Here is a 25,560-nt window from a genome sequence, read left to right as displayed (position 1 = left end):
TGGTGACATAATGCATTCATGTTTTGTTTCACTGCTGCTGTGGTGCTAAGATGCTACTAGGCTAAATGAAGGAAGTAAATATGATTTAAAAAAAAAAAAAAAGGCATAATTAATTCCACTCATTACGCAGTCAACGCATCAAAACCAAGTTTGTATTCATTAAAAAAAAAACTTTATTAATACTTTGTCAAAAGCATAACATCTTACAGAGCGTAGAATGCTTCAGAAAACAGAAACAAATCGCTAACTTTCTTCTTTGCAGAAAAATAAAAAAACACCAAAAACATTGGAAACAAAGACAACGGTGCTGCTACATTAAGGCCAAACCTTTTTAAAATAAAACAGTGTGGATGCAGCTTCCTTGGTAAAGTGACTGTACTTTTTAAATAGTTGACATTTAAATAAAAATAAAATGAAAAGCAGGGAGGTATTGCACACATCTCTGTACCCTTTTGAAAACTCACTGGATATTTTCCTACAGCGAGAGGAGGCTTTTCAAGCAGGGGTGGGCCACCATTTTGATTTGAATCTGACATTTTAGGATCAGTTTAATACAGACTGCAATAACACAGCTCAGCGGGTTTTAAGGAAAACAATAAAATTGAATTTGAGCCCCCCGAAGCAACATAAAACGTGGGAGCCACGTCGACGACGAGTAGACGCACAACAAAAGTCTCAAAAAGCCATGCCTGAAAATACACAGGAAGTCGACCATTTTGCTGCGAATCAGGTTCAAAAGACAGATTCATCCCAGAGATTGAAGCACGAAACTAAATTGCAAAACGTGACACCCTGTCATTGCATGTGGTGGAAAAGCTCGACTTCAAAGTGGCGAATTTGGCTTCAAAGAGATTTTCGTCAGACTTGTACTAAACTGGAGCCAACCATACTATACAGATGGGTGTCACCAAATTGCAAAGAATCTGCGTTTCAGCACTGCATGTGGCGACGTTTGACTTTAAAACGACCATTTTAGAATCCTTCAAAAGACAGAACTAGAGATTTTGTCCGACTGCTACCAAATTTGAAGCAAGAATACTAGACAGATGGAGAATACTAAATTGCGGAGAAAATTTTACCCCCCCCCTGCAGGTAGTCTGGTTTGCGCTGTCCTTTGGCATGGAGTTAATCATAAGTGGTGAGCTCGGAAGCAGCTGCTAAAAAGCGGAGTGTCTGCAATCTGTAGAACGAATGCATGTTTATCCAAGACTTTTTTTTTTAGCCTCCTCGTTGGCATGGAAACATGAAGATTAAAAAGAACAACAAACTGCTTAAATAAAAGTTTAAAATGTCCGGGAAGTTTTAAAAACAAAAAAAAACGGTAAAACAAATGAAATCCAGATAAAACAAGAAGGAAAGGGGAAGAGCACTAAAACAGAGGAGAGCACTAAAACCATTTGGCAGCTCACACACAAGCCAGGGGGAGTGGTTTGTCTATCAAGAGTCCAGGAAACGGAACCAAACAACAACAAAAAGCGTCCGAGGTGGCATCCCTCACGTGTTCGTGAAGATTTTGTCGTAGTCGTCCCCCTCACAGTCGTGAGGGGAGGCCAGGTCGCGGCAGATGGACGCGGGGATGCCGCCGCCGCCGCCCACCACGCGGTCGGCCCGCCGGTCGGCCATGGCCAGGTTGAGGAGGCTGGTGCAGGTGGGCAGGTAGACGTGCTGCACGTGCTCCACCTCCGAGCGACACACCGGACACAACTGCGGTGAAACAAAAAATGGAGGAAAATGCAGTCAGTCCTCACGTCAACTCTTATTTTGACAATTAACCAATTTCAAGTGTTGAAAATAGCTCGAGAACGAATCCATTAACTCTCCAACTGTCTGAGAAGCGTCGCAGAAGCTCCGCCTCTTCCTCACTTCCACTGCAGCATTATGTCACAACTCAAGATTGAAAGGCTGAATGTTTTTCTTTTTTTTTTTTTTTAGACGATAACCAGCAAAAAGAGCTTAGACACATTTGAGTAAGACCGTTTTGTTAAAATATAATAAATGGAATGCAACTAATAATAATTAAATAGTGGAGCCGAAGTAGAAAAACCGCGATTTTTGCGGGAGATCACCATTCCGTTGCATAAACAGTTGGAAGTCGCTCCTAAGACTGTCTCGCAATTTAAACTATATTAGAAATGGGAGGCAGCACGGTGCACGACTGGTTAGCACATCTGCCTCACAGTTCTGAGGACCGGGGTTCTAATCCCGGCCCCGCCTGTGTGGAGTTTGCATGTTCTCCCCGTGCCTGCGTGGCTTTTCTCCGGGCACTCCAATTTCCTCCCACATCCCAAAAACATGCGTGCTAGGTTAATTGAAGACTCTAAATTGCCCTTAGGTGTGAAGGCTGGTTTGTTCATAGGTGCCCTGCGATTGGCTGGCGACCAGTTCGGCGTGTACCCCGCCTGTCGCCCGAAGATAGCTGGGATAGGCTCGAGCACGCCCGTGACCCTAGTGAGGATAAAGCGGTACAGAAAATGGCTGGATGGATAGAAACGGGACTGTTTCTTTAACCAATCAAATTCAAATCCTCGATGTCAAAATTTTTCAGTCCTTTGGTTGGTCAGAGCTACAGTAATCTTGTTACAGCAAACTTTGACGAACAAAACGCATCCACAGCGATCCCCACACATTATGTCCTTCGCATTTCATTTGACAATTTAGTCAAGTTACGAGATAAACATTGATTACGGCTCCAGATGTACGTAGAACAGTAGCATGCGGTTATATTGAGTTTTTGTATCTTGTAGTATTGATGGTTTGTATAGTTGCGATGTGACAGTGGCGCTATTAAGAAGCGGATCGAGTCTCCACTGAAGGCCCGGGTGGCCAATGCCCAGCGTACGACAGAAATTCCTGACCCTGAAAACGGCGGCGGCGGAGACGCGAGCCTCACCTGCAGCTGGTTGGCGCACGTCTGGCAGCACACCAGGTGACCGCAGGGACAGAAGGCGGCGTCGATCTGCTCCTCGCAGCACAGCGTGCACAACAGCGCCTCCCGTAGTTTGTGCAGCCTCTCCTGCAGCGCCCGACTCCGCTGGCAGCTGCCGCAGTCGGAGCCGTCGTCGTCGTCGTCGTCGAAGCCGTCCTGGCGACTTGGCGAGCGCGAAGCAGGCGAGCGTTCGCCCCCAGAGCGGGACATCAAATCCACCACGCCGGCGTTGTAGAGGGCGCGGCGGGCGTGGTCGTAGACTTCCTTGGAGGTGCGGCGGATGTCGAAGACGTACTTCTTCCCCAGGTTGATGTTCTCGTTGAGAAAGAGCGAAGCGAGGTGACCCTTGAAATCGCGACTGTACTGCATCATCACCGCGTTGGTCACTGTGTCGCACCTTAACAGACGGAAAAATTGTACAACTTTAAAAATGGACTTTTGAATGGCTTGCAAGTTTGAGTTACGAGGCACCTTTTATGGATCTGGTGCGCCAACCACGGTGGTAGGAGGAGCTAAGTGACTGTCCGCTTACCGGTAGAAGGCGTGCGTCTCCGTGATGGCGCGGTACAGGCCACTGGCGGCGCGGTTGCTGATCAGCTTGAACATGAGCACCGCGCTGTCGTTGTTGTCCTTGGTGACGGTCAGGTACACGGTCTTCCCCGACTGGGTGGCAATCTGAATGACAGGGTAGCTGACCCTGTACAGTGGAGGCAGTATTTATGATTGAGGCTTTTGGCTGAGGGATGTCGAACTCAATCGTTGGAGGGTTTGGTCGGGGGGGGGGGGGAAATCAAAATTCAAAGCACAATTTAGGTCACGGGCTGAACAGGATCATTTATTGAACAGACTAAAATTAAACGTTTTTGAATGTAAATATGGTAATCAGTGTCTGGGGGTGGGACGTACCGGTTGATGAGGCTGAAGTCCTCCTTGCACACCGCGATGCCTTCGGGTCCGACGCCAATGGCCAAGCGCTGGCCGTGGGCGTCGCGGGCCCAGTGCCACTCCACGCCATAGTGCTCCAGCGAGGAGACCAGCTGTAGGGCTTGGTACTCCACAGAGGCCTGGCTCAAGCCCTCTAGGGCCTTGTGTCTGGACACGATGCTGCAATCACAGGTCGGCGGTTACTCAGGCTGACAAAAAAAAAAAAAAAAAAGGGGACATTCCGATCGATCTTTTACAGTAGTCGAGGAATGGACTACTACATGACCCTTTGGAACGCTCGACATGTTGCGAAAGAACTTCATGTGCAACGCCACTACTAGAGCACGGTACATTCAATGCGTCCGCTTACCCGTTGACCGTGGCAGGACACGGCTCCTCACCGCAGAGCTCCAAGTACCAGTACCGGGCCGTGTTTTGGTTGTAGTCGCCAAACTCTGCCTGGGCCAACAGGGCGCTCAGTTCCTTGGCCTGCTCCGAGCCCATGCGTAGGTGGCCATTCCGGAGGTCCTCTTTCACATGTGTGAAGAAGATGTGTCTGATGGAGAAACCACGACTGGTTACCGCTCGGAACTGGGATTCAGTATACTAGAAGTCTTTGTGTGTACAGGCTGCAGTCATTTTCAATGTGACTGGCAAGTCACTGGGCCAACTGGAACACAAAGACGCAGAACAGGTGGGCTCAGCACAGTCACAATGACTCACTTTCTGTTCTCAATGCCTCAGCAAGATACACAACGAGAAGTTCTTGCAAAGAGAGACAGCTGAAAGAGCAGCAGTAAGTCTCACCGCAGTCGCTGGCTTTTGATCAGTACTCCCAGTCAGAAGACGGATGGCGCTTTGTGGGGAAGTTCTATCAGCCTACTCATCTCAATCAAAACGAGGCGTTGATACGAGGAGAAGCTGTTTTTGTTTGGCTTGAACAACATGACGAGAACACCGTGTTCTGGCGTGGCCAAAGAAAACAGCAACCACTCTGAAAAATACACATCGGCTAGCTGACCGTTCTTTTGTCCAGAAGATGTAAGGAATTCTTCAACAGCAGGAGACAAGAACACCCTGACATCATCACCGAGTCTCTGAACTGAAGTAACACCAGCAGGCAACTCCTCCTGCAGTTGACATACGGCAAAGTAACCTTAAGGATATCGGAACTGTAAATCAGGTTGGGCAGGCCTTCTCGTGACTCATGTCAGTACACTTTTTAAGCCTTGTATCCACCACCGAGCTGTTCCGTTCAGTTGGGAGCGCTACGTATATCTGACAAAAAAAAAAAAACACCTCCTTTCAGTCAGGACCCAACGACCCACCTATCAGTGGTCATTTATAGAGTGTGGGCAGAGAGTTTCCGGTGTAAAACGTCACACTGTGGTCATGGCGGTTACACCTCTGACACTAGGTCAGAAGCCTGTGAATGACCTGGTCGACTTCTGCTGGGGAAAAGGCCAGCTATGGTGGTCAGTGAGAAATACCGTTTTGGTCAGGGCATGGTGGGGCATGAAGGCAACCCGGCAATTTCACCACTTTGGAGCTAGTGTCCAAGATGAAGCTGAAGCGAGACGGTGAAAAACCGTAACTGAGGTGCAAGGTTTAACACTAGACTCGATTATTCACTTGCACTAGTATTCCGCCTCTGCATTCTGTGTGAAAGGCACAGGAAGGTAAACGCCAGATGCAGCAGCAAGCTGGTATCATTTTTTAACTGTACGATGCCATTAGATGAGCCCTAACAACAAGGAATGGTGGGGGGGGGGGGTGAAGGCGAACCCATCAATTTCTTTGCTATGGAGGCAGTATCAAATCAAGACAGAAACTGCGTGAAAGGGAATAGCAGAAAAATCGCAACAGGTGTGTGATGTTCACCACCTGATATTAGCTTAATCCCTCACATTTGTCATTGACCACCACGATCTTAAGAGATTCCGTGTTGGTAACATTTCAGGCGTGTAAATGCCAGATGCGGCAATTTTTCAAGACTGCAGATACTCGAGATCAGGTTTTACCCTGGTAAACAACTAAACAGTTTGCCGTAAACATGGCTTTAGACTCTTGACTTTGCCTCTTCTGAGGAGGTTGTCCATGGAGGACCACGATAAGACCGTGGCGCTTCCTCGGCACTCTTCAGGGACTGGCCCAGACTCTTGGGGGGGGGCGAATCGGTAGCAGCTGTGGAGGCGTGTAAGCAAACGTCAGTGAGCCAGGGCTGCTCCCTATCAAGCCAGACCATAACAAGCCAGCGGAGTAGCCCACCAGCCGTGGGAGTAACAAACAAGTGCTTTGATATGGTGTCAAACATCCCATTCCAAGACCCCCCCCAGCTGCCTCCGTACACACACACACGCACAACAAACACCGTTCCATTGTGTACAGGCCCAGCAGGCGTCACGTGTCACAGTGCTGCTCGTTTTGCGACCTACCTGATGTAAACAATAGGCGGGAGAGCAGCAGGGTGCCTACCCGGGGTTACTATAGGGCAAGGCAAGGGCCGGGGTTACTACAGTTCAGGCGGAGCGATGATGGTCGGCGTGTCGCTGAGCATCAATGCGGCAAAGCTTGTTTTGGGGTCGACATTTCCTCGATAAACGCAACTGCAAACCGCATTTATTTACTTTGCGTCCGTTTACGGTTGGGTGCTGAGCTCTCCCTCAACACCCGTTATAAGAAATTGGTATTCTGCAGCGTGTAGACCTCTGCCAAGGTCAAACTGTCCCAGTTTGGATCTGGTTCAAAATTGTAAACGCTTCAAAGTACCTAGTATCCACCACAGCATTTTACCATTCCACAATGTTCTGTTGTTTCTGTAAATCCTACCAAAAGAAATGGTCATAAACACTTAAAATCCTTCACTGAGGTCCTAAAAATACAAATTAACGAGTCAACGGCAGCAAAAAGTGTGTCTGGTTTAACATGAGTAAACTGTGGCAGCAGTTTTAAAAGTTGTTGAAAATTTATTTTCATTTCATCCCATTTTACACTCCATGTTTTGTTGCTTCTGTAATCCTGCCGAACAAACAAATGCAGATAGCAACCTAACCTCCTTGGCGTCGGTCCTAAAAATAAATGTAACACGAGTAAACTGCAGCGACGCCAGTACGCAGTTGTGCGGTAACCCGTGTGTCAAAAGGTGCTGTAGCTTGGCTCAGGACAAACTATATTATAATTTTTTTAAAAGAATCAACTAGGAAGTTGAGAGCTCTTCCAGCCTGACTGCCTTGAGGCGGAATGCAGGGGAACTATGAACTCTCCCACAGAAGCGCCACAAAAACAAAACTGCTTCTCACGCTGGCTGTATAAATAAATAAAAACTGCGCGGTAAATAATAACGGCTTGAGAGTTTGGTCAGTTTCCCGGTGATGGAGCGGAACTCCTGCAGGGCACAGCTGGCCGAAGGCAGACAGTTCGCGGCCAAAAACCTCTTGTGGCAGCCGGCGGCAGATTCTTGTGCAAGCTACCGACGTCCCTTCGGGGAAAAACAACAAATACTCAACAACTGTTATTCGCATGGCATTTAATAGGTCCTAAAATTTTGTAGACTTAGACTTCACTAAACGCAATGCATCTATGGTCATCTAATCTTGTAAATCAACATACCACTATTTACATTTAAAACAAAACCTGACGGACGCCTTTTAACTCGGCCTTGCAACCCAAGTGTTGAAAAAGCAAATACAAAACGTTGGTGCACATTCTTTAAAGAGTGGACGACCAAACTGGTAGCAAAGTCAAATAAAGGTTCTTCTCTAGTGTGTTCCAGCCTCCTCTATAAAACCATTGTCCCACATTAGGGTCTGCCCACCCCGTTTGGGACGACGAGAACAAAACGTCCCTACACAAAGTGAAACCCAACACCGCTGCTTAGATGCTGCACTCGCTCGCAGCCAATCGCCCGCAAGAGTTTTCATCCCAACAATGCGGTTTGTGCTGGCGTTCCAAATGCCGGGGTTACTAGCAGTCAATGAACTCCAGTAAACTCGCTCTCAATAATCTGCACGGAGAAACTGAATGTTTCCATTGTATGGCTCTCGCTGCTTTGTGCAGAGATGACGGCAAACGGCAATAAAACAAGCTAGCTGTGCGAATGAATCGACCCTTGCATCCACTTTTTCACACCCTATCCTGTAAACGATAAAGTGTGACGCCATGTGGCGCCCACAATAGATGGCATTCACAAAATAGCCTCGCAGTTCAGCGTCGCCCAGTTGTCTAGGATACCTGCTTTCGATCGGGTCGGATTTCGACAAATTCCCCGTTTGAACTATGTCAAAGGGTGTTTCAAACAAAAAAAGGTCAAGTTCCTGTTCAATTTGGAACGTGGCTCATTGAGACATTTACTCAACTCAAGGGCTGGCATGTATATTACAACTTCTTCTCTTCACCACCACCCCCCCCCCCCCGCGATTTCTTTTTTGGGGGGGGAAAAAAAATTCCTCTGTAGTTAAACTTTACCTCAAGGCTAAACAACGAAAAACCCTTCCAAACACAGAAGGTTAAACAGATTAAATACTTCTGTGTGCCAATCGCTTGTGTCCTGCCGTTGCACCAGACTAAATCAAATAAGGGGGAGAAAAAAAAAAAAAAAAAAAAAAAAAAAACAGCCCCCAGGTAATGACGGAAAGATGTTTGTTGGGCTGCATCACTTGACTACAACACACAAACAAGCATTTAAGGGGAGAGAGCCTTGCCACTGGAAGGTCTCCATGTCCTTACTTCACTTCTTCAAGAGACACTTTAAGCCTATTTCATGCATTTAAGAAGCTGGACTTTGATAAAAGAGACCGAGAGCACGCGAGAGAGAGAGAGAGAGAGAGACACAGATACTGTGTGCGATAAACTCAAGTCCGGCTAATTAAGGAGTTCTAACAACAAAGCAATGCGTTTTCTAATTCTGCTTCAAGCTGTAGAAAGTCAACTGGGTTCACTTGGAAAAAGCAGCCCTGCTCAAAGTCAGGTGATTCTGACGTTAGCGCTGATGTCTGTGCTTGCTAAAACATGTTTAGCATGAAAGTCATATAGGAATATATAGATGCATGTTAACCTTAACGGTCAGTGGTGCGCTTCGGCACTGTCAAAACAAAAAGCGGTCATTTTTCCCCAGTCTATGAACTAGCAAGGCTAATGCTAAAAACGAAGCAACGTTCGTCCTAATTCCGCTCCAACCAGATCACTCATTTTCCAGCCAGACACTGAGAGCATCCTAGCATGGTGGATGCTAACGTTAGCGCCGACGCCTGTGCTACAATGTGCGGTGAATCAGTTTCTTAGTTTTGTATATGTATTAGTAAATGGTTATTTTGCCATCAAACCAATGTTTTGGTTGAAACCAACTGATGTTCTACTACTGATTATTAAAGAACAGAGAAAGCCAGAAACAAGCTTTTTTTTTTTTTTTCCCCCCTCGTGAAAGAAGAGCGTAATCTTTCTATTGTTAGGTTCTGTGCTTCTATTGACTTTTGTTATTATTGTCTTGAAAGGTCAGTCAAAAAGCACAGAAACGGCTGACGATGCTGGGGAACTCCGCTTTGAAAACCGCTTCCAGTCAATCAGTTCATTAATGGGGATCAAGCCATGAGGCGACCCTCGTTTTGATGCGTTCCGAGATCACGTGCGGCCAACGGGCCGTATGCGCGGCACGGGCTAAAAGAACCTGAACGGCGCGCTCGGGGCGACCCCGCAAGTACGACGTGGCAGCCAAGCGGCGACTTACGTAAGCTGTTCGGACCGTGCCCGGTGCAGCACATGTTGCGTAACGCAGATGCCCTATAAGACGACGACGAAAAAGGAGGAAGAGGAGGAACGGGGCATTTGGATGGTGAACAAGCTTGGAACTCTGAGCCCACTTTTGTTGGCCTTTGTTACAAAGTGCTGAACTCAGTCACTGCACTTAACATGTTTTATACATGCGCGCACACACACACACACACACACACTTGACACAATACTGCGTAAACAAACACACACAGCCTAGATTCTGACGCGTGTGTAGGCGTTAATGTTCCAAAACGTCCAGTTGAACATTACCTCCATGTGCACGCATGGATGATCTCAGCACCTTCTACACGCGTCTTTTGTGTGTGCGCGCGCATGTCGATGAGCTTGCATTAAGTAGGTCAAGGGTGACGACGGCTCGAAACAAGGCTCCCTTGCGCAAAGTCAACACGTTTGAAAGAAATCAGACTTCAACTCAGCGAGCATTGGAAGGCTAGCGGCGATGGCAAAACGTGTGATGGGAACCATAGAACAGCAAACGGCGACACAGGAACGTCTCTGTTCAATGTGAGCAACAGAAAGATTGCGAGACTTCACCTCTGGGCATCTAACAGGTTAACGCAACAAGTTTGCTTAGCTTTTTCTTTGGCTTTTTTGTGTGCTAATAACCATAGAACTGGCAATGGAACTTATTGCGCCATGCAAAAATACCTGGCTACTCATTACAATACTTTTTTTTTTTTTTTTTTTTTTTTAACTATTCACCCGTTTAAAAATCTAATCTTACATTCAATGAAATAGTTACATCTGTTGTAACTCCCAAAATATGCATTTTACTTGAATTAAAATAAAAGATTGTTTTACATTGTTGGTTTCATCAGAAGAAAACATATTTAATTGACTAGTGAGCCACTACAAAAATGATGGAGCGAGTCAGATCTGGCCAGGACTTTGACAGGGTTTCACACCAAGTCATTTGTGAGTAAACTGACAAGATCGTTATTATTTCCGCATATACTTTTTGGTTCGGTGGCACGCCGTGAGAGGTTTTCGAATGTGTGAAAATATGGGCCGTGGCTCAGCGCTGTCCGACGCCAAGACTCAAGACCCTCAAACTAATGAGCTTAGACAAGCAGAGTTCCTGACTCAGCGCTTGCGAGTCCCACGTGTGTCTGTGTCCGGCTAGAAATAGAAAGAGGATTTGGACGTAGCGCTTTCTACTGCACCTATTGTGGCGCCTCCGTTAGTATGATCAATGTCGTCGGGCAGGAGGCGGGGTACACCCTGAACTGGTCGCCAGCCAATCGCAGGGCACATGCAAACAAACAACCGTTCGCGCTCACATTCACACCTACGGGCAATTCAGTCTTCAATGAACCTAGCATGCATGTTTTTGGGATGCGGGAGGAAACCGGAGTGTCCGGAGAAAAGCCACGCAGGCACGGGGAGAACATGCAAACTCCACAGAGGCGGGGCCGGGGATTGGACTCCGGTCCTCAGAAGTATGAGGCAGACGCTCTACCCAGTCGTGCACCGTGCCGCTCACCCAAATGAATGGGGGGAAATACAAATAAAAATTTTGTAGAGAATACATAGTTTTAAATACATAAAACTGTGAAATAAATAAAAATGACTTGAAACGGATAAATGAACAATTTCTACCTTTGTACAAGCTATAGCTTTTGAATATTTTTAGACTCAAGTATTCTGCCCATTATCCCATCGATTAGCAGCAATCTGATAAAAAAAAATATATATATATATATATGTTGCATTATTCACCAACAATACCAACACGAAAACAGACATGCACGTGAGGTGCAGCTATTACGTTTGTCCATTAGGGGTCACCATCCTCATGTACACTTTGGTGTCGTTCGCCTTTGAGTGTGTGTGGCTTTAAATGGCAGGGCCTGGCCTGGCGAGCGATGCGATGCGAGAGCCAGCGTGTAGAGTTGGTTGCTAGCTCAAGTTAGCAGCTAGCCGTTAACTACCTAACTAACTAACCGTTAGCCAGTCTGCGTGTTGAGTGAATGGCCGTCAATTGCGGCCATAGAAGAAAGTTTATTACGCTTTTTTTTTTGGGGGGGGGGGGGGACATTGTTTAATAATGCATTTGAAAGTGCTTATCCTCGACCACTTGCGGGGGCATTACAATGATCTAACTAAGCGCGGTAGGCTAGTTAAATGATCCAACATCGAAACATAAACTTCCAACGGAAAACAAACAAAGTCATCGTATCGTGCTCTTCATTCACACGTCCGCCGTCAGAACATGTGGCGACTCGCCCGCTTGCAAGCAGCCCTCCCCCACCCCTCAGGCCCATATTTGGCAACCTTTTGAGGCAGAAAGTGAAAAGGCAAAGAGGACTCTCGGGGAGGGGGGCAGGGGCGTAGCATGAGAAGGGGCACTTGGCCGCCTGCTTGGCTGTGACCTGCGCTAGATTAGCGAGGGGTTATCAACAGATGGCTGGCGGCGCGCACCAATGGGGGAAGAGGGAGTGGGGGGTGTTATGTGATGGGGGCAATTTTTTTTTTTTTTTTTTTATAAAAGTGCGATAAGAAGTTGACAAGTGCAGGCGTGCAGATAGAAATCCAGCCGTGGGACACTTTATTATAGCGTGATAAAGTATGGTGTACCGCCACAAGCATTTACATCATCAAGAGCAATATTTGTTGCATTCATTTAGCCTTTTTTTTTTTTTGACTAAAATTGATTGAATGTATTAATGTTCCTCAACAATTGGATAGTTAACTTACTGTAAATAAAACAGAATTTTCTTAATTCAATTGGTTAATTCTATCTAAAATTGAACAGTTTGCTCTTTTGTGGCAGCTAGATTAGTTAATGACAATTTTAAATGTCAGGTCAATGTAAACATAAATGCAGCAATTTGCACACTTAAAACTAAGCTTTAAAAAAAAAAAAACTTTTTTAGTTAAACCTATTAGCATATATAAATATTTATGCAATTCTTTTAGAAAAATGACATTTAAACAGAAGCTAAAAAGCTGCACTGCCAATAAGAATGTAAAAAAAGTCAATTTTAATATAAATGTCAATTTAAATGAATTTGATTTTACGTAAAATATGTAAAAATACAATTTCAATAAATTAGAATAAGCAAAATAAGTCACATTTTTAATAAAACTTCAAATAGAAAATTTTCTATTTTAAACATTTTTTACATATGCATGTAACAATACTAATGAAATGTTCCAATGTAAATTAATTAGATAATTTGTTGTTTCTATGTGGCCTGCGATTGGCTGGCGACCGGTTCAGGGTGTAACCCGCCTCTCGCCCGAAGATGACTGGGATAGGCTCCAGCACGCCTGCGACCCTAGTGAGGAGAAGCGGTAAAGAAACTGGATGGATGGATGTTTTTAAAAAATGAAAAAGTCAAAGCTTTAAAAAAATATATATATATATAAATAAATTAAAAAAATTGAAATGTAAATCTAAATACATTTTTAAACATTCCAAAAAAAAAAAAACATTTAGGTGAAAACTGACGCCTGGCCTCCGTTGCGAGGTTTCCCGAGCGGCCACTGCAAAAATGTCAAAGTGGCACAATGCTCTTTCCCAGCGTGAACGGGGGAGCAGTGACAGGGGTCGAATCCTAGGGTCGTGTCAAGAAGGGCGTGGGTCGTGGGGGTCAAGCAAAGAGCCGCTGGCTGACATGTCCTACCGTACCATAATGACCTTAAGTAACCCCGGAAGAGCTTGGGGATGAAGTTACTTTCGGGCGTTTCGTGATCTGGAGGAAACTCTGCCTAGAAATAACGCCGATTTCCCCACCTTTCCAAAGTCCAATATCCGATTATAATCGATTTTTTTTCCTCAATTGCTAAAATGAAAATTGGGATTTTTTTTATTTTTTATTTATCCTGTAACCGAACTGCTTTTAAACATTCCCCCCAGCATTAACTGCATCAACTTCCCTTTTTAACACCATGTGTAAACAAAAGTGCAGCCTTTTGGATAAGATGACCCTTTAAATACAATCCTTAAAACATTTTAATAAAACGTTATAAATGTCATGACATTTTATCAGTAAATTAACAGAAATCTTGCTTTGGGATTAACATGCAACAACAACAAAACTGTCACTGCCACGAATAGCAAAAATCTGCAAATAATTGATGCATCCCCCCCCACAAAAGTGCTTGTAATTATGTATAGATGCCACATGATGGCAGCAAAGCACAAAACGAAGCGGATCATAAAGCATCAACACCAATCATACAGCATCTTCACAATCATGACAAACTATGGAAGCCACCAAGATTAAAAAAATAAAATTAAAATACAGATTTGGGGGGGTCGTCATGAACCCAAAAATCAATCAATTAATCCGTGTAGAACCGAATTCTAAAGCGCATACATATACGCACCTGGTTTGTTCCTGCAGAATAAGATGCGGCTCGACAAAGAACTTGACCCGCAGCCGCAGTCGGCACGGCGTCAAGTTGTCCACCTGCTGGCAGATGCGATTGCGCAGGTTCAGCCAGAGGTTCTCCCCTTTGCTGCCCGTCAACTGCAGCCCGAAGTAGTCCACCTCGATGATGCCCAACTTCCTGCAAACCTGCAAGAGAGAAGAGAAAAAAAAAAAAAAAAAAAAAACAGGATGAAAAACCTGATGGCGAGATGACACGAACGCACACAAGTTGAAGCATTCAACTCTTAATGATGCAATATTTGCAAATATCTACCATCTTATAATCAGGTTCATTACATTAGGGAGGGGGAAAGTTAAAATTAAGTATTTAAGCATTTTATATTTTCAAATAAACATGTTTAAAACAATATTGATTAGATTGTGATTAAAAATAGATGAAAGAAAATGTCTATGCTAATAATGATGACGTAATGGGGAGGAAAAAATGGAAATGAGAAAAATGTACGTTAAGAGAAATAAAAGCATTACGTTATACGATAAACCCATACTTTGAAAAAAGGGTCATCAGCACATCCCTAGTTGTGATATTATGAGAATGAAGTGATATTTTCCCCCCCACCTCGAGTCAGAATATTTTAAAGAAAAAGAGCAGCAATTTTACAACAACAAAGTTGTACTATTACAATCATAAATGTTCATCATATTTGTTTCTGTTGTGTTTAGGTTCATGTGGGTATTTTTATATTCCTTTGGTTATTGCCCAAGACATAATTCGTTGCATAACAATACTTTAGGTGCACCACTCAAAAAAATAAATAAATAAATAAAAATAAAAAAAATGCTCCAGCCCCTCTTAACACTTTTTTTAAACTTAATTCTTGAATTAAAAACAAACTTTTTAATCACAGTATAGTTTTAACCATAAATTTGATTCTTGTAATTTAATCACACTCTTGTCAAAATCAATAAAGCACAACAATACATCGAGTTCCAAGTTTTCCAGGGGGTGGCTCGGCCCCCAAGGTAGCCCTCTGACGCTACGCCCCTGCGTCCACGCCCCCTCCTTCACAGCAGCAGCCGCAGGACTCGAGATTGCTTCATTTGACAAAACTCTTTCACGGCGTGCATACCAAGTACCAACTTGAACAAGAACGAGATGAGAAATGCACTTTAATAAAAAGGGAGCCAGTCTCTCGAGGAGCACAAAGTTACAAGTGCGGATTCCAACGGAGAAGCGGTCAGTGAAGGGAACGTCAAGTGCTCGGCGGTGAGAATGAACTCGAGTAACCTTTCGGAAAAGCTATCCGCCGGCTTCACTTTTGTTGCGTTTGCGGACACCGGAAATTTAAACTGCCTTGTAACTATTTGCCGTGTTATTTCGTCAAATGCGTTCAATTCACGCGGAGCATTGAACGTCACACCGGTAGGTAATTTCCGTTGATGTCAATAGACTTCAACAAAGCATGTCACCAACTCAAACGTTTAGTGTGTTACTCAAAATTGCTTAGAAAAATAAATAAATAATACAAACACGGCGGCGTGTTTTGTCGCGAAGCTCACCTTATTCAAGCAGTCTTCTCCGTTCGCCTTCGCGTCAACTTCCACTTCCATCACTACCGAGTCCGGACGGGTAACGTGGCAAAGCATTCTGGTTTCGATTCTTTGGTATACGCGCCACTCAAAAGACAATAAAAACAACAAATCAAACAATCCTCCGGCGTTCTCGAATCCCCGACATTGAGCCCCCCCTCGCGTCACTTTCTCTTCGCTGGTCCGTCCTGGTGGCGGACCTCCGCTCGCCCGCTCCTGACTATATCAATGGCGCTACAAGCACAAGCACCGCCCCGCTCGCACACGGACCAATAGCGGACAGCTTTTTATAGTCGCGACCGGCATTTGGGCCAATCAGAAGTGTTGTTGCATCGGCCGCCAGTGTGAGGCGTTCAGGGCGCCCTCGTCTGGCGGCTTGGCTTGCCTCAACTCACCTGCTTCGAATGAAACAGACAGTTTAGCAAACTAGTCGAGAGGCGGAGGAGGTTTAATGGCTTGTATACGGCTTTACAATGTTTATTTGAATTATATATGGGAACGTAGTCCAGAAATAGCAACGGGAACGCCTCGCCGTACGGGGCGACTTTTTTGGACGTGATGTTCTGAAAGTTTAATGACGTCATGGCTTCACGTGCGGCGTCCAAGTCCAGGGAAATTTCAACAAAAGCATTTTTAATGTTATTAACGTCATTGTCTGAAGGGCATCACCGACCACGATCAATTCGAAGAGTTCACATTTAGTTGGGTCAGCAGACGTTTACTTCAGTGTTCCTCAAACTATTCAAAAAGGAAAATAGGGGCACTGAAACTACAAATGGAAGGTTGACTGCTAACGTGTTGCTCGTGTTACCTATCTTTTTTGGAATGATCATCAAACCCGTGCTAGGATCTTCATTAAAACGCAAGCATGAACCCCAGCTGCTTCAGCACCGAGGAAACAACGTGAGAAGACGCTGCTTTAATTCTTATGGCGAGGAGACAATGTTTGCGAGAAAGTGCAGCTTTAATTCTGATGGCGAGGAGGCAACACGCTGCTTTCATCTGAGGAGATATATGGGAGAGGACACTGCTTTAATTGTTATGCCGAGGAGAGAGAGAAAAACACTGCTTAACTGTTATGCCGAGGAGACGACGTAGGCGTGAAAACACTGCTTTAATACTGAACACTAGTTCCTATGCTAAGGAAACAACGTATGCCAGAAAATGCTAATTCTCATGGCAAGGGTATAAAAGCCTGCTTTAATTCTTATGCCGAGGATGGGGGGGAAAGAAGAGCTGAAGAGACAACAAATGCAAGAAGACACCGCGTTAATCTTTATGCCAAGGAAACAACCATTTTAATTCTTATCGCGAGCAGACAACATTCTTTTGGCGAGGAGACCAAATATGTGAGAAATTGCAACTTTAATTCTTAAAGCGAGCCACCAAAATACTGACGACATTCTTATGCCGGGGAAAAAAAAGGTCACGTCTGTTTATATCCTACCAACTATGTTTAACTGCGATATTATTGTAAGAAATGTCAACTTGCTGGTCAACGTGGTGTCATTGACCAGCAGGTTGACATCGAGCTAGCCGTTAAGCTAACGCTAGCAGCCGAGTTTTTGTTAATCAGCTGCGGCCCTCTTATTGCGTGAGATAAGACGATCCGGAGCGGAAGGAAACGACGGCGGCGGCGGCGAGCGGCGAGCGTACTTTTGCCCCTGCGGTGACGCAAGGAGGCGCGCAATCAAGCGACACGCGGGGCTGTGCAGCTGCCGTGCCCTTAAATGGAAGCGCGAGGATGGTGAGTGATCAAACACACACACGCGCACACAGCTCAGCATCCCCACCATGGACGCCAAGCCGGACATTGGACTGACCCCCGCGCGGAAAACGCAGGATTCGGTAAAAATAAATAAATAAATAAGACAATCGCCTTGCAATGGTGTTATATAACCAGATTAGCTTTGTGGAGAGCCATCGTGTTAAATGGCGCAGACTACACCGATGAGCGAAACTCATACCTGATGTGGGCGCAACTTGCCCTTGTTTGTTCACGCACGCAGCATCCGTGCAGACGCTGCTTGCTTGTTATGCTGAGGAAACAACGCAGGTGCGACAGCGCAGCTTTCATTCGTATGTTGACGAGGCAAAACGCCGAGAAGACGACCGAGCGGGACCAGTTTTTATCCGATAAACTCACTGCTCGAAAAAAACACAGCTCGCGCCAAACATAGGCGAGAACGTCCGAAACCCGGAAATGACTTGATACGTTCGAACATTCGTGAGATGGCGGCTGTTTATCCGCTCAGACTCCTTCTCTTGCACATGTAGGTCGATTCAATTCGCCAGACTATTTTCCATTCAGGCTTTTGCTCGGCGGCCACGTGTGACATCATGCCACGTGACATCACCGCTCGCCTCGCGGGCAAGTCGCTGCGCTCCACTGCAGCGTGGCGTGAACACATGCGTGCGCTTTGGAGTGTGTGCGTTTGTTTTTGTGTGTGGCCGGATGAAACCATGGCATCATCGCTGCCCGCTCACTGCGAGCGCAGATTATGTCAGAAAGTGACACGCGAGCAGAGCGGTCGCCGCCGCTGCTCCTGCTGTTGTTTTTATGGCGTTGTCGTCAACTCGTCGCTTCCGTCCATCGTAAAGTGAAAGAGGAGCGACGGGGCTATGAGGAAAGACCTGAGCCCCGGAACCTCGCGTCCGTGGCCCAGGGAAGGCGATTCCGAAGCTCGTTTGTCGGCCATCGCGTCGGATGAACCCTCGTCGTCTGATTCGGAGGCGCCGTCGGCGGCGCAGAGCGTGATGAAGAGGAGTCGGGGGTTCAGCACCTCTTTCAGCTTCGAGGAGGACCCCCAACTTCTGTCCGATGATGACGACGCCCCAGAAGAAGAGGGAGAGGAGGAGTCGGCAAAGGAACCGGAGAAGCCCGATGCTTTTTTGGGGGGCAGCCGACCTCTGAGATCAGGCGTCCTCCGGCCCGGAGACTTGTGGCTTGCCATGTCCCAGTGCCTGGCTTTCAGGTGGCCTCCTTGTCTGTCACTCAACAGGCCGGGCAAGAACTCAGCGGCCCAATCGGCAGACGAGCAGCCGTCAGCCGACGAGAACCCCTCGCGGCCGTCGCCCTCGCGTGGCAGAAACGTGATGCGGGAGAAAGAGGACGTCCCAACCAAGGGGGCAAAAAGCCGCCCTGCCCCTTTTCGAGGGATCTCCCGGTCCTCGCCGAGGTTGCCGAGCGCCGGGCTAGCGTCAGAGTTGGCATCTGTGCTGCTGGAGAGAGAAACCATCTTGCGTATTGAGCTGGTAGATGCCGGCGAGGGAGGGGAAGATTCCCGCTATCGGGCCGAGTGGAAACTTTCCGAGACGACCGAGGACCTGGCGGAGGGCGTTTGGTTCTCACGGAACCAGAGGACCACGGATTGACCTGTTTGTCAACCACGTCTGAACTGATCCTGTCATGGTGTCGAGTCTACGGCAGAGTGTGTGCATAAACTTTAGTCAAAAGACTGTGGCGAGGCAACAACAACCAACCTTGAAGATTGGTCAGGCCTCAGGATCTGCGGCTCGCCATCTTCCGGTGTCTACCTTTCAGATGGTCTGTCCGAGTGGACCAAATTATCGAGTAACTGGTGGAGCACGCCACTTGGCCGAGCGGAAGCACTCTGAACCTACTCGGGACTTGATGCGGGGCATTTGGCTCTCTCAGAATCAGAGAACCACGGATTAACGTGCTTAGGAATCGTGGACTCTGGTGGCGACAAAACTGGAGGAGCTTGACACTTTTTCTTGGCAACAACCAACCATCAGTATCGGGTGTAACTCAGGCCTCAGGGGTTCTCGCTCGCCATGTCTCCGTGTATTGCTTTGTGATGGCCTCCTTAACTGTTGATTAGTGGACCAATTATCTCGTAGCTGGTAGTCCGTGGTCGGCCGAGTGGAAGCTTCCCAAACCAACGAGCGCAGGGCTTTTGTCTCTCTCGGCACCTGAGAACCGCATTTTTCAACCGCACCTGAGGACTCTGCCTTCTGCGTTTTTGGCTACGAGCGAACCTTTAAGGTCAGGCGTATTTCGGCCTGAGGAGTTCTGACTTTCCATATCCCAGCGTCTGGCTTGCCGATGCCCTCCTTGCCTGTCACTCTTGCAGACGAAGAGGTAAGACACTCGTCGACCGGCTAGAAACAGACTTCGAGAGACAATCCCGCCTGCATATTGAGCTGGTAATCGCTGGCAAATAAGGAGAACACCTTTTGCAACTGAAAGTAGAAGAAGGGTCCACAAAAGACTCTGGTAGAAATCCAGAACTGGAGAAAGTGCACACTTTTTGGCGGTACCAACCAGCCTCCACGATCGGGTCAATTCAGGCCTTAGGAGTTCTGGCTTGCCACGTTGCAGGTTCCAGCGTCTGGCTGCCCCCAGACGTCAGCGTCAGATTTAGCATCTGTGCTGGTAGATGCCGGCGAGGAAGGGGAAGACTCGCTTTACCAGACTAAGCGGCAGCATTCACAGTCGACCAAGGACTTTTGGCTCTCTGGTAATCAGCTGTTCGTCCGCCATCATGTTTGATGGCTTATCGCGAGCCCTTGTCGATGTGACCATAGCGGTGGCGTCCGCTAAGTCCGCCTCATAATCGGCGAGACGAGCCCGCAAACATGCTTCTTTGAGCTGCTGTTTCCGGAACGGCCCCCAAGCACAATTCACGTTTAATTTTCCGCCTTTCGCCTCTCTCCCGAAGAACATCTTATACACGGCTGGCTCCGTGTGCGAGAAGTGTTACCGCGATGTGATTCATCAATAAAACTGTCTGGGTTTAATTGTGTTCGTAATGTTCTCATTATTGTCTACTTGCACTCACCTTCACGAACCCAATGTGAGCCAATACAAAAATGGTGCCTCTACAAGGGTAATCATTCTCCCGTTTGTAATATTCTGCCCAGTGGGCCGGTTGTCGGCTCGTGGCGAATAGGTGTTGACGTGTTTGAAGGACGAAGCAGAGGGTGAGAGATGATTCCTGCAGTTCCGCTCGTGATGGTGGACAAGAAGTCGTCACAATGCCATCCATTGTTTTGGACACAAGAATCAGGAGCGTCTCCTGTGATCATGACAGAAATAGTAGGCGGTCCGTGTGATGTCTTCTGTGTCCGCCGCAGATCAAGTGACATAACGAGGGAGAGCCACGAGGCCAAATGTCTTGGCAGATGAGGCCTGGCTTGTTTCCACTCGGCACCACACCGGGATGGCTTGAGTACGGGACAAATGGAATGGAAAATACACAAAACTGCCAGACTTAACCGATTAGTTTTTTTTTTAACTATCGTAAGACTTATTTTTTTCTGAGAAATAACACTTAACAGGCCGTAGGGCGCCCCCCCCCCACCCCCCCCCCCCCCTAGCTCCGCCCCTGAGAAGCAGCAATTTGTGGGATTAAAAAGTACCACGGAAGCGACAAAATGTTCCGTATGGACGAGAACCAAATTGTTTCAGTGTGTTAAATGAAATATGCATGCGACGTCTTTGATGGACGTGAGGGAAAGTAACATCTCGCAGACGAAGAGCGAAGCGAGCGCTTTATCTCGAAAGGCAGCAATCGTCTGTCCCGCTTCAGTCCGACTAATCGCTTGCGTCTTTAATTACTTCCTCGTCGCTGACTGACAGTTGCGCCAGACCGCGTCGCCACTTCTGCCGCGTTTTAATCTGGCGCGCCGTGCACATTCGGAGAAATGAAATTGGACGTTTGAATCAGCGATTGTGAGGAGTCTTTTTAAATCCGGCTAAATGGAGCACATGAATACCTTCTAATGTGCGCTGGCCGACCCACAAATGAGCAAATTCCTCATTGCTTTTCATGCGTCGTCACTACTGAGTCGTCGCGAGAGTCTCATGTGGCTTGGCACTCAGAGGGTTTTTTTATTGACGCAATCCATAAAGCTACATGAGTATTTGGAGATGATTGGATCAGTTGCTCCAGAATAAACATCCCCAAAAAGCTCATTTTTGCATGTGGGCGGTTTTAGGATAGTATCATTGTTGGCGTAAAAAGTTGTCAGAGTTGCAAAAATAATCCTAATTTGCAGGGGGGGAATGCAGAAACTGATGATAAAAAAGGCGGAATTTTTACGATTATAATGCTAAATTATGATTTTTTTTTTATTAATCCGACATCATTACTTGTTACATTTTTTTTTTATATTAGAATTTCAAAAAGCATAAACTGTCTTCTCACAACATTATGACTTTATTGTAATACGACTTTATTCTGGCAATTTTGACTTTATTCTCATATAATTATATCGGGAAAATGTGACTTGCGGTTTATAGTCACTTTTTTCTCTCATAAGGTTATGACTTCCCTCTTATAACGTATATAAAAAAAGAATTGTCTCGCAATAGTGTGACTTTCTCCTAATATTCCGATTTAATTAACGAAAGACGGGTCACGTAACACTCTGTATCTGCTGTCATTAATGTTTTTTTTTTCTCCTAATGTGACCTTTATTCTTTCAATATAACAATTTTAGAATATTATTCAAACTTTATTCTCATATCATTTTGATTGTATTCTCGTCATGTTATGACATTATTCAAGCAACTTAGTGACTTGTTTTCTCGTAATAATAGAATTATTTTTCTGTAAAACTATTTTTATATTACGAATTTTCTCATCATATTACGGCTGTCTTTTGTTCTGACACAATATTATAACTTCATTTTTGTTATATATTTTTTTTTAAAATCCGGCCTTCTGGCGCGCCCTCTCACGTTAGCGTCGTCGTCAGTGACACATTTCCGGCTAACGACACGTCTTCGACATGTCGGTTGAGGTGCAAATGCTCATGGGTAAATTCTCTCGCCTCTGTCTAACTTTTGTTTTGTTTTTGTTTTTTTTCTTTTTACACACCCCAATTACTTAGTTGCTTCACGACCACGAAACAGTCTACGATACAAATCTGGGATTGTACGCATGCTAGCTGGCACAATAGTGAAGATGGCGCGATAAGTGGACATGCTGTGTCTGCATATGCGTTCAAATAGATTTTATTTTTCCTTTTTTTTTTTTTTTTTTGCCTCCGAGGCAGCCACGTTCACGACTGGATGAGCATTCGGGAGAAATGGAGCAGGAAATACGCACGGCCGATCAAGACGGGAGGGCATGGTAAAAGCAAAACATGTTTTTTTTTTAGTGCCTATTGGCAGTCGTAATGGCGCCACCTGGAAGGTTTGGGGGGGGGGGGGGGGAATCTGCCTTCGCAACCAGTTTCACTGATCGACACAAAATTTGTTCGACATGTTTATCATAACAGGAAAAAGTCTCAAGGACCCATGTGCAAAATTGAACAGGAAGTCAGCCATTTTGTTTTGAAGGGGCCCTTTTGGGTGATTCCAGGGCCTTTGACAAGCACAGCTTTAATTTATCTTGGCCTTGTTTCCCGTAGCATCTCTTATTCATGCCTCAGCCCCTCACTGGTGGTAAATGTTTCATTTCATACACGAGGAATGGGAAATTAGGTCTATTTTTAGCCAGAATTAAGGGTAAACAATGTGATTTGTCAATCTTTTCAAATGAATTAAGCTATATTGAAATAACAAAAAATACACGGCAAACCAATAAAACTAAATCACGTTGTCTGTAAATGTCTTTGAGGTATAAAATAAATAAATAAATAAATAAATAAATAATCTTGCTTTGCAACTGCCGGCCACTAGATGGCGACAGTGATCTATTTAAGGCCTGTTCACAAAACAGGATCTCTGTTCACTTTACGATTGCAAATAAAATGTACTGTTTTAAATGTAAAAAAAAAATGTTCGAATTGAATTAGTATAAATATAAAACAATGATATTTTAAAATCTCGTTTTATTAAAAACGCATATAATTAAATTACTGTAATATCTTCAACATTCTATCTGTCAATCGATCTCTCTCTCTCTCTCTCTATATATATAGGAAACATTGCTTTTTAAAAATGTGAATTTACAAATATTCAGAAAATACATTTTTAAGAAGTTAAAATTATGACTTAATATAATGTAAAACTTAATGGAGGGTTAATATTAATTTAATAATACAAATATTCAACGCAGGAATTGACTATTAATATATTTTTAAAAATAAAACAAAATATAAAGAACACATCAGCGATGTAAAAAATTTATGAAAATGAATACAATATTTCAAAATGTCTGTTAATTATATTTTAAAGAAATAATAATCCTATATCACTATTATTTTAAATAATATGAAAAGATTTTTTTTTTTAAATATCAAAATAGTTACAAATTAATTGACTATAAATAAAATTTCAAAAATATGCAAAAACTACAAATTTTCATGAAAATTTTAAAAATATTGAAATTTCCTCAAAATATCTAAAAAGTTAATGAAAACGTATTTAATAACATTAGACACAAATTCCAAATTAAATTGGATTAAAATCTTCATTCTCACCAGACGAGACCACGATGTCGCCATGTACAGTATATAGTACTGTATATCTGCATACATAGTATCTCTTTCTATGTGTAAAGTCTTCTTCTTTACGTGCGGCTGTGAATGCACCGCTCGTCATTCACACTCCATCCACCCTGAGGCGAATTTATTTTTTCCAAATAGTAAATTATTAACAGCGATGGGAGACAGACTTTTTCGTGAGGTCAACCCAGGGTTAAAACACATTGAAACATGAAGAAAAAAAATGGAATCATTGTCATGTTTACCGACAGCCGGCGTGTTGGTTGTTTGATGCAGTCCCAGTTTGCCGCGTTGCCAGGCAACAAGTTTTGGTCAGCGTGGAAAACGAGAGAAGTCGACACAATGGGAATGAACAGCTGAGGAACAATGTGAGGGTGTTGCTTGGACAATTTGTGATAAGAGCTCGTGGGAGGTTCTGCTGGGCGCCGGGTGGGCCTGCTCCCGACCCGACTCAAATAACGGATGCCGTCTTCCCACGCGGGCACTCAAAGCACTCAGTCGCACAAAGTAGCACCGCATTAAGTCGCTTTCAATACAAATACAAAAGCACTAAGCACCACATTTTCTATTCATCATTTTTTTTTTGATTCATCAAATAAAATGTATATATATATTTTTTTTAAAGTATGGATTTTGTAATTTATAAATTGAAATTATTATTTTTTTTTAATTAACGATAAAGATCGATATCAAGTTTTATCTAAAAAAATAATTCAAAGGTTTTAAATCATTTTTTTTGGTAATATAGTGATAGTTTTTTTAAATCAAAAACAGAAAATAAGACACTAAATTGATAACATATTTCAATAAAATAAATACAATTACATTTGTGAACTATATTGAAATCTTTTCGTAAACTCAACGATTAAAAAATGCATTTAAAAAAACTGTCAATCAATTACTATTATATTAAAATGTACAAATTTGTAAAAAAAAAAAAAGAATTTAAAGAATGATCTAAAAATACAGTTTAAAATAATGTTAAAGAATATCATACAATTACGACTTGAAAAATTTAATGAAATTGTATTTAAGAATATAAAAACTTCAATCTCACCAGACTTTAAACATTTTTTTTTTTTAAAAAGTAAATGAAATTAAAATAGTCTAGCTCACCCAACTCTCATCATGGAGAATAAATCGTCCCATTTAGTCTGCTTTTCTGCTTATTTCCACACCCGTCGATACAGTTCATGCAGACTTGAAAAGTCGAGCTGTGAGAGACTTCTGGCTGAGTGGTCGCCACGCATCTTCGTGCTGTCGTCTCGCACAAAAGAGGTGAAAAGTTTGCACGTGGCTCGGAGACTTTGCATCCACGCAAATATTACATAAAACCCTCACGCACATGGGCCGTTTCCTAGGGAACGGTCTTTTTTATGAATTTTCTTTTGACATCCCTCTCATCTGACAGCTCCCCCGGCTCGCCTCGCCTGCTTTCGTCCGCCGAGGCCTGCCGTCTGTTTGCACGCTTCAGCTCTGCTTTGTCACTTTTTTCACACTTTTTGGGAGATGATGCGGAAAAACGTGGTGGGAATTGCCAAGTATACAGCAGTGATTCTCAAAGTGTTGTAC

At 44.6% G+C, this 25,560-nt stretch overlaps 1 protein-coding gene across 1 annotated transcript; it reads right to left on the bottom strand.

The window, feature by feature from the left end:
• Window positions 1-155: 155 nt before the first annotated feature.
• Window positions 156-16,944, bottom strand: mylipa (myosin regulatory light chain interacting protein a). Its single transcript, XM_061664574.1, has 7 exons — window positions 15,538-16,944; window positions 13,973-14,163; window positions 4,221-4,406; window positions 3,833-4,030; window positions 3,459-3,623; window positions 2,891-3,323; window positions 156-1,704 (listed from the first exon to the last, which is right to left on the bottom strand). Exons 1-7 carry the CDS (start codon window positions 15,622-15,624, stop codon window positions 1,495-1,497), a joined length of 1,470 nt encoding a protein of 489 aa, XP_061520558.1. The 5' UTR covers window positions 15,625-16,944; the 3' UTR covers window positions 156-1,494.
• Window positions 16,945-25,560: the final 8,616 nt, after the last annotated feature.

Source organism: Phycodurus eques, chromosome 20, assembly GCF_024500275.1.
Source record: "Phycodurus eques isolate BA_2022a chromosome 20, UOR_Pequ_1.1, whole genome shotgun sequence".
Lineage (NCBI taxonomy): Eukaryota > Metazoa > Chordata > Actinopteri > Syngnathiformes > Syngnathidae > Phycodurus > Phycodurus eques.
This window is presented reverse-complemented; position numbering and strand designations above follow the sequence as displayed.

Bases quoted from the DNA above. Each gene is read 5' to 3' on its own strand.
- mylipa (XM_061664574.1), bottom strand. From the start codon at position 15,624: ATGCTTTGCCACGTTACCCGTCCGGACTCGGTAGTGATGGAAGTGGAA. The intron at 3,624-3,832 runs GTACGTCCCACC...TCCACTGTACAG, and splicing joins GACTTCAGCCTCATCAACCG to GGTCAGCTACCCTGTCATTC. The intron at 3,324-3,458 runs GTAAGCGGACAG...CCGTCTGTTAAG, and splicing joins GAGACGCACGCCTTCTACCG to GTGCGACACAGTGACCAACG.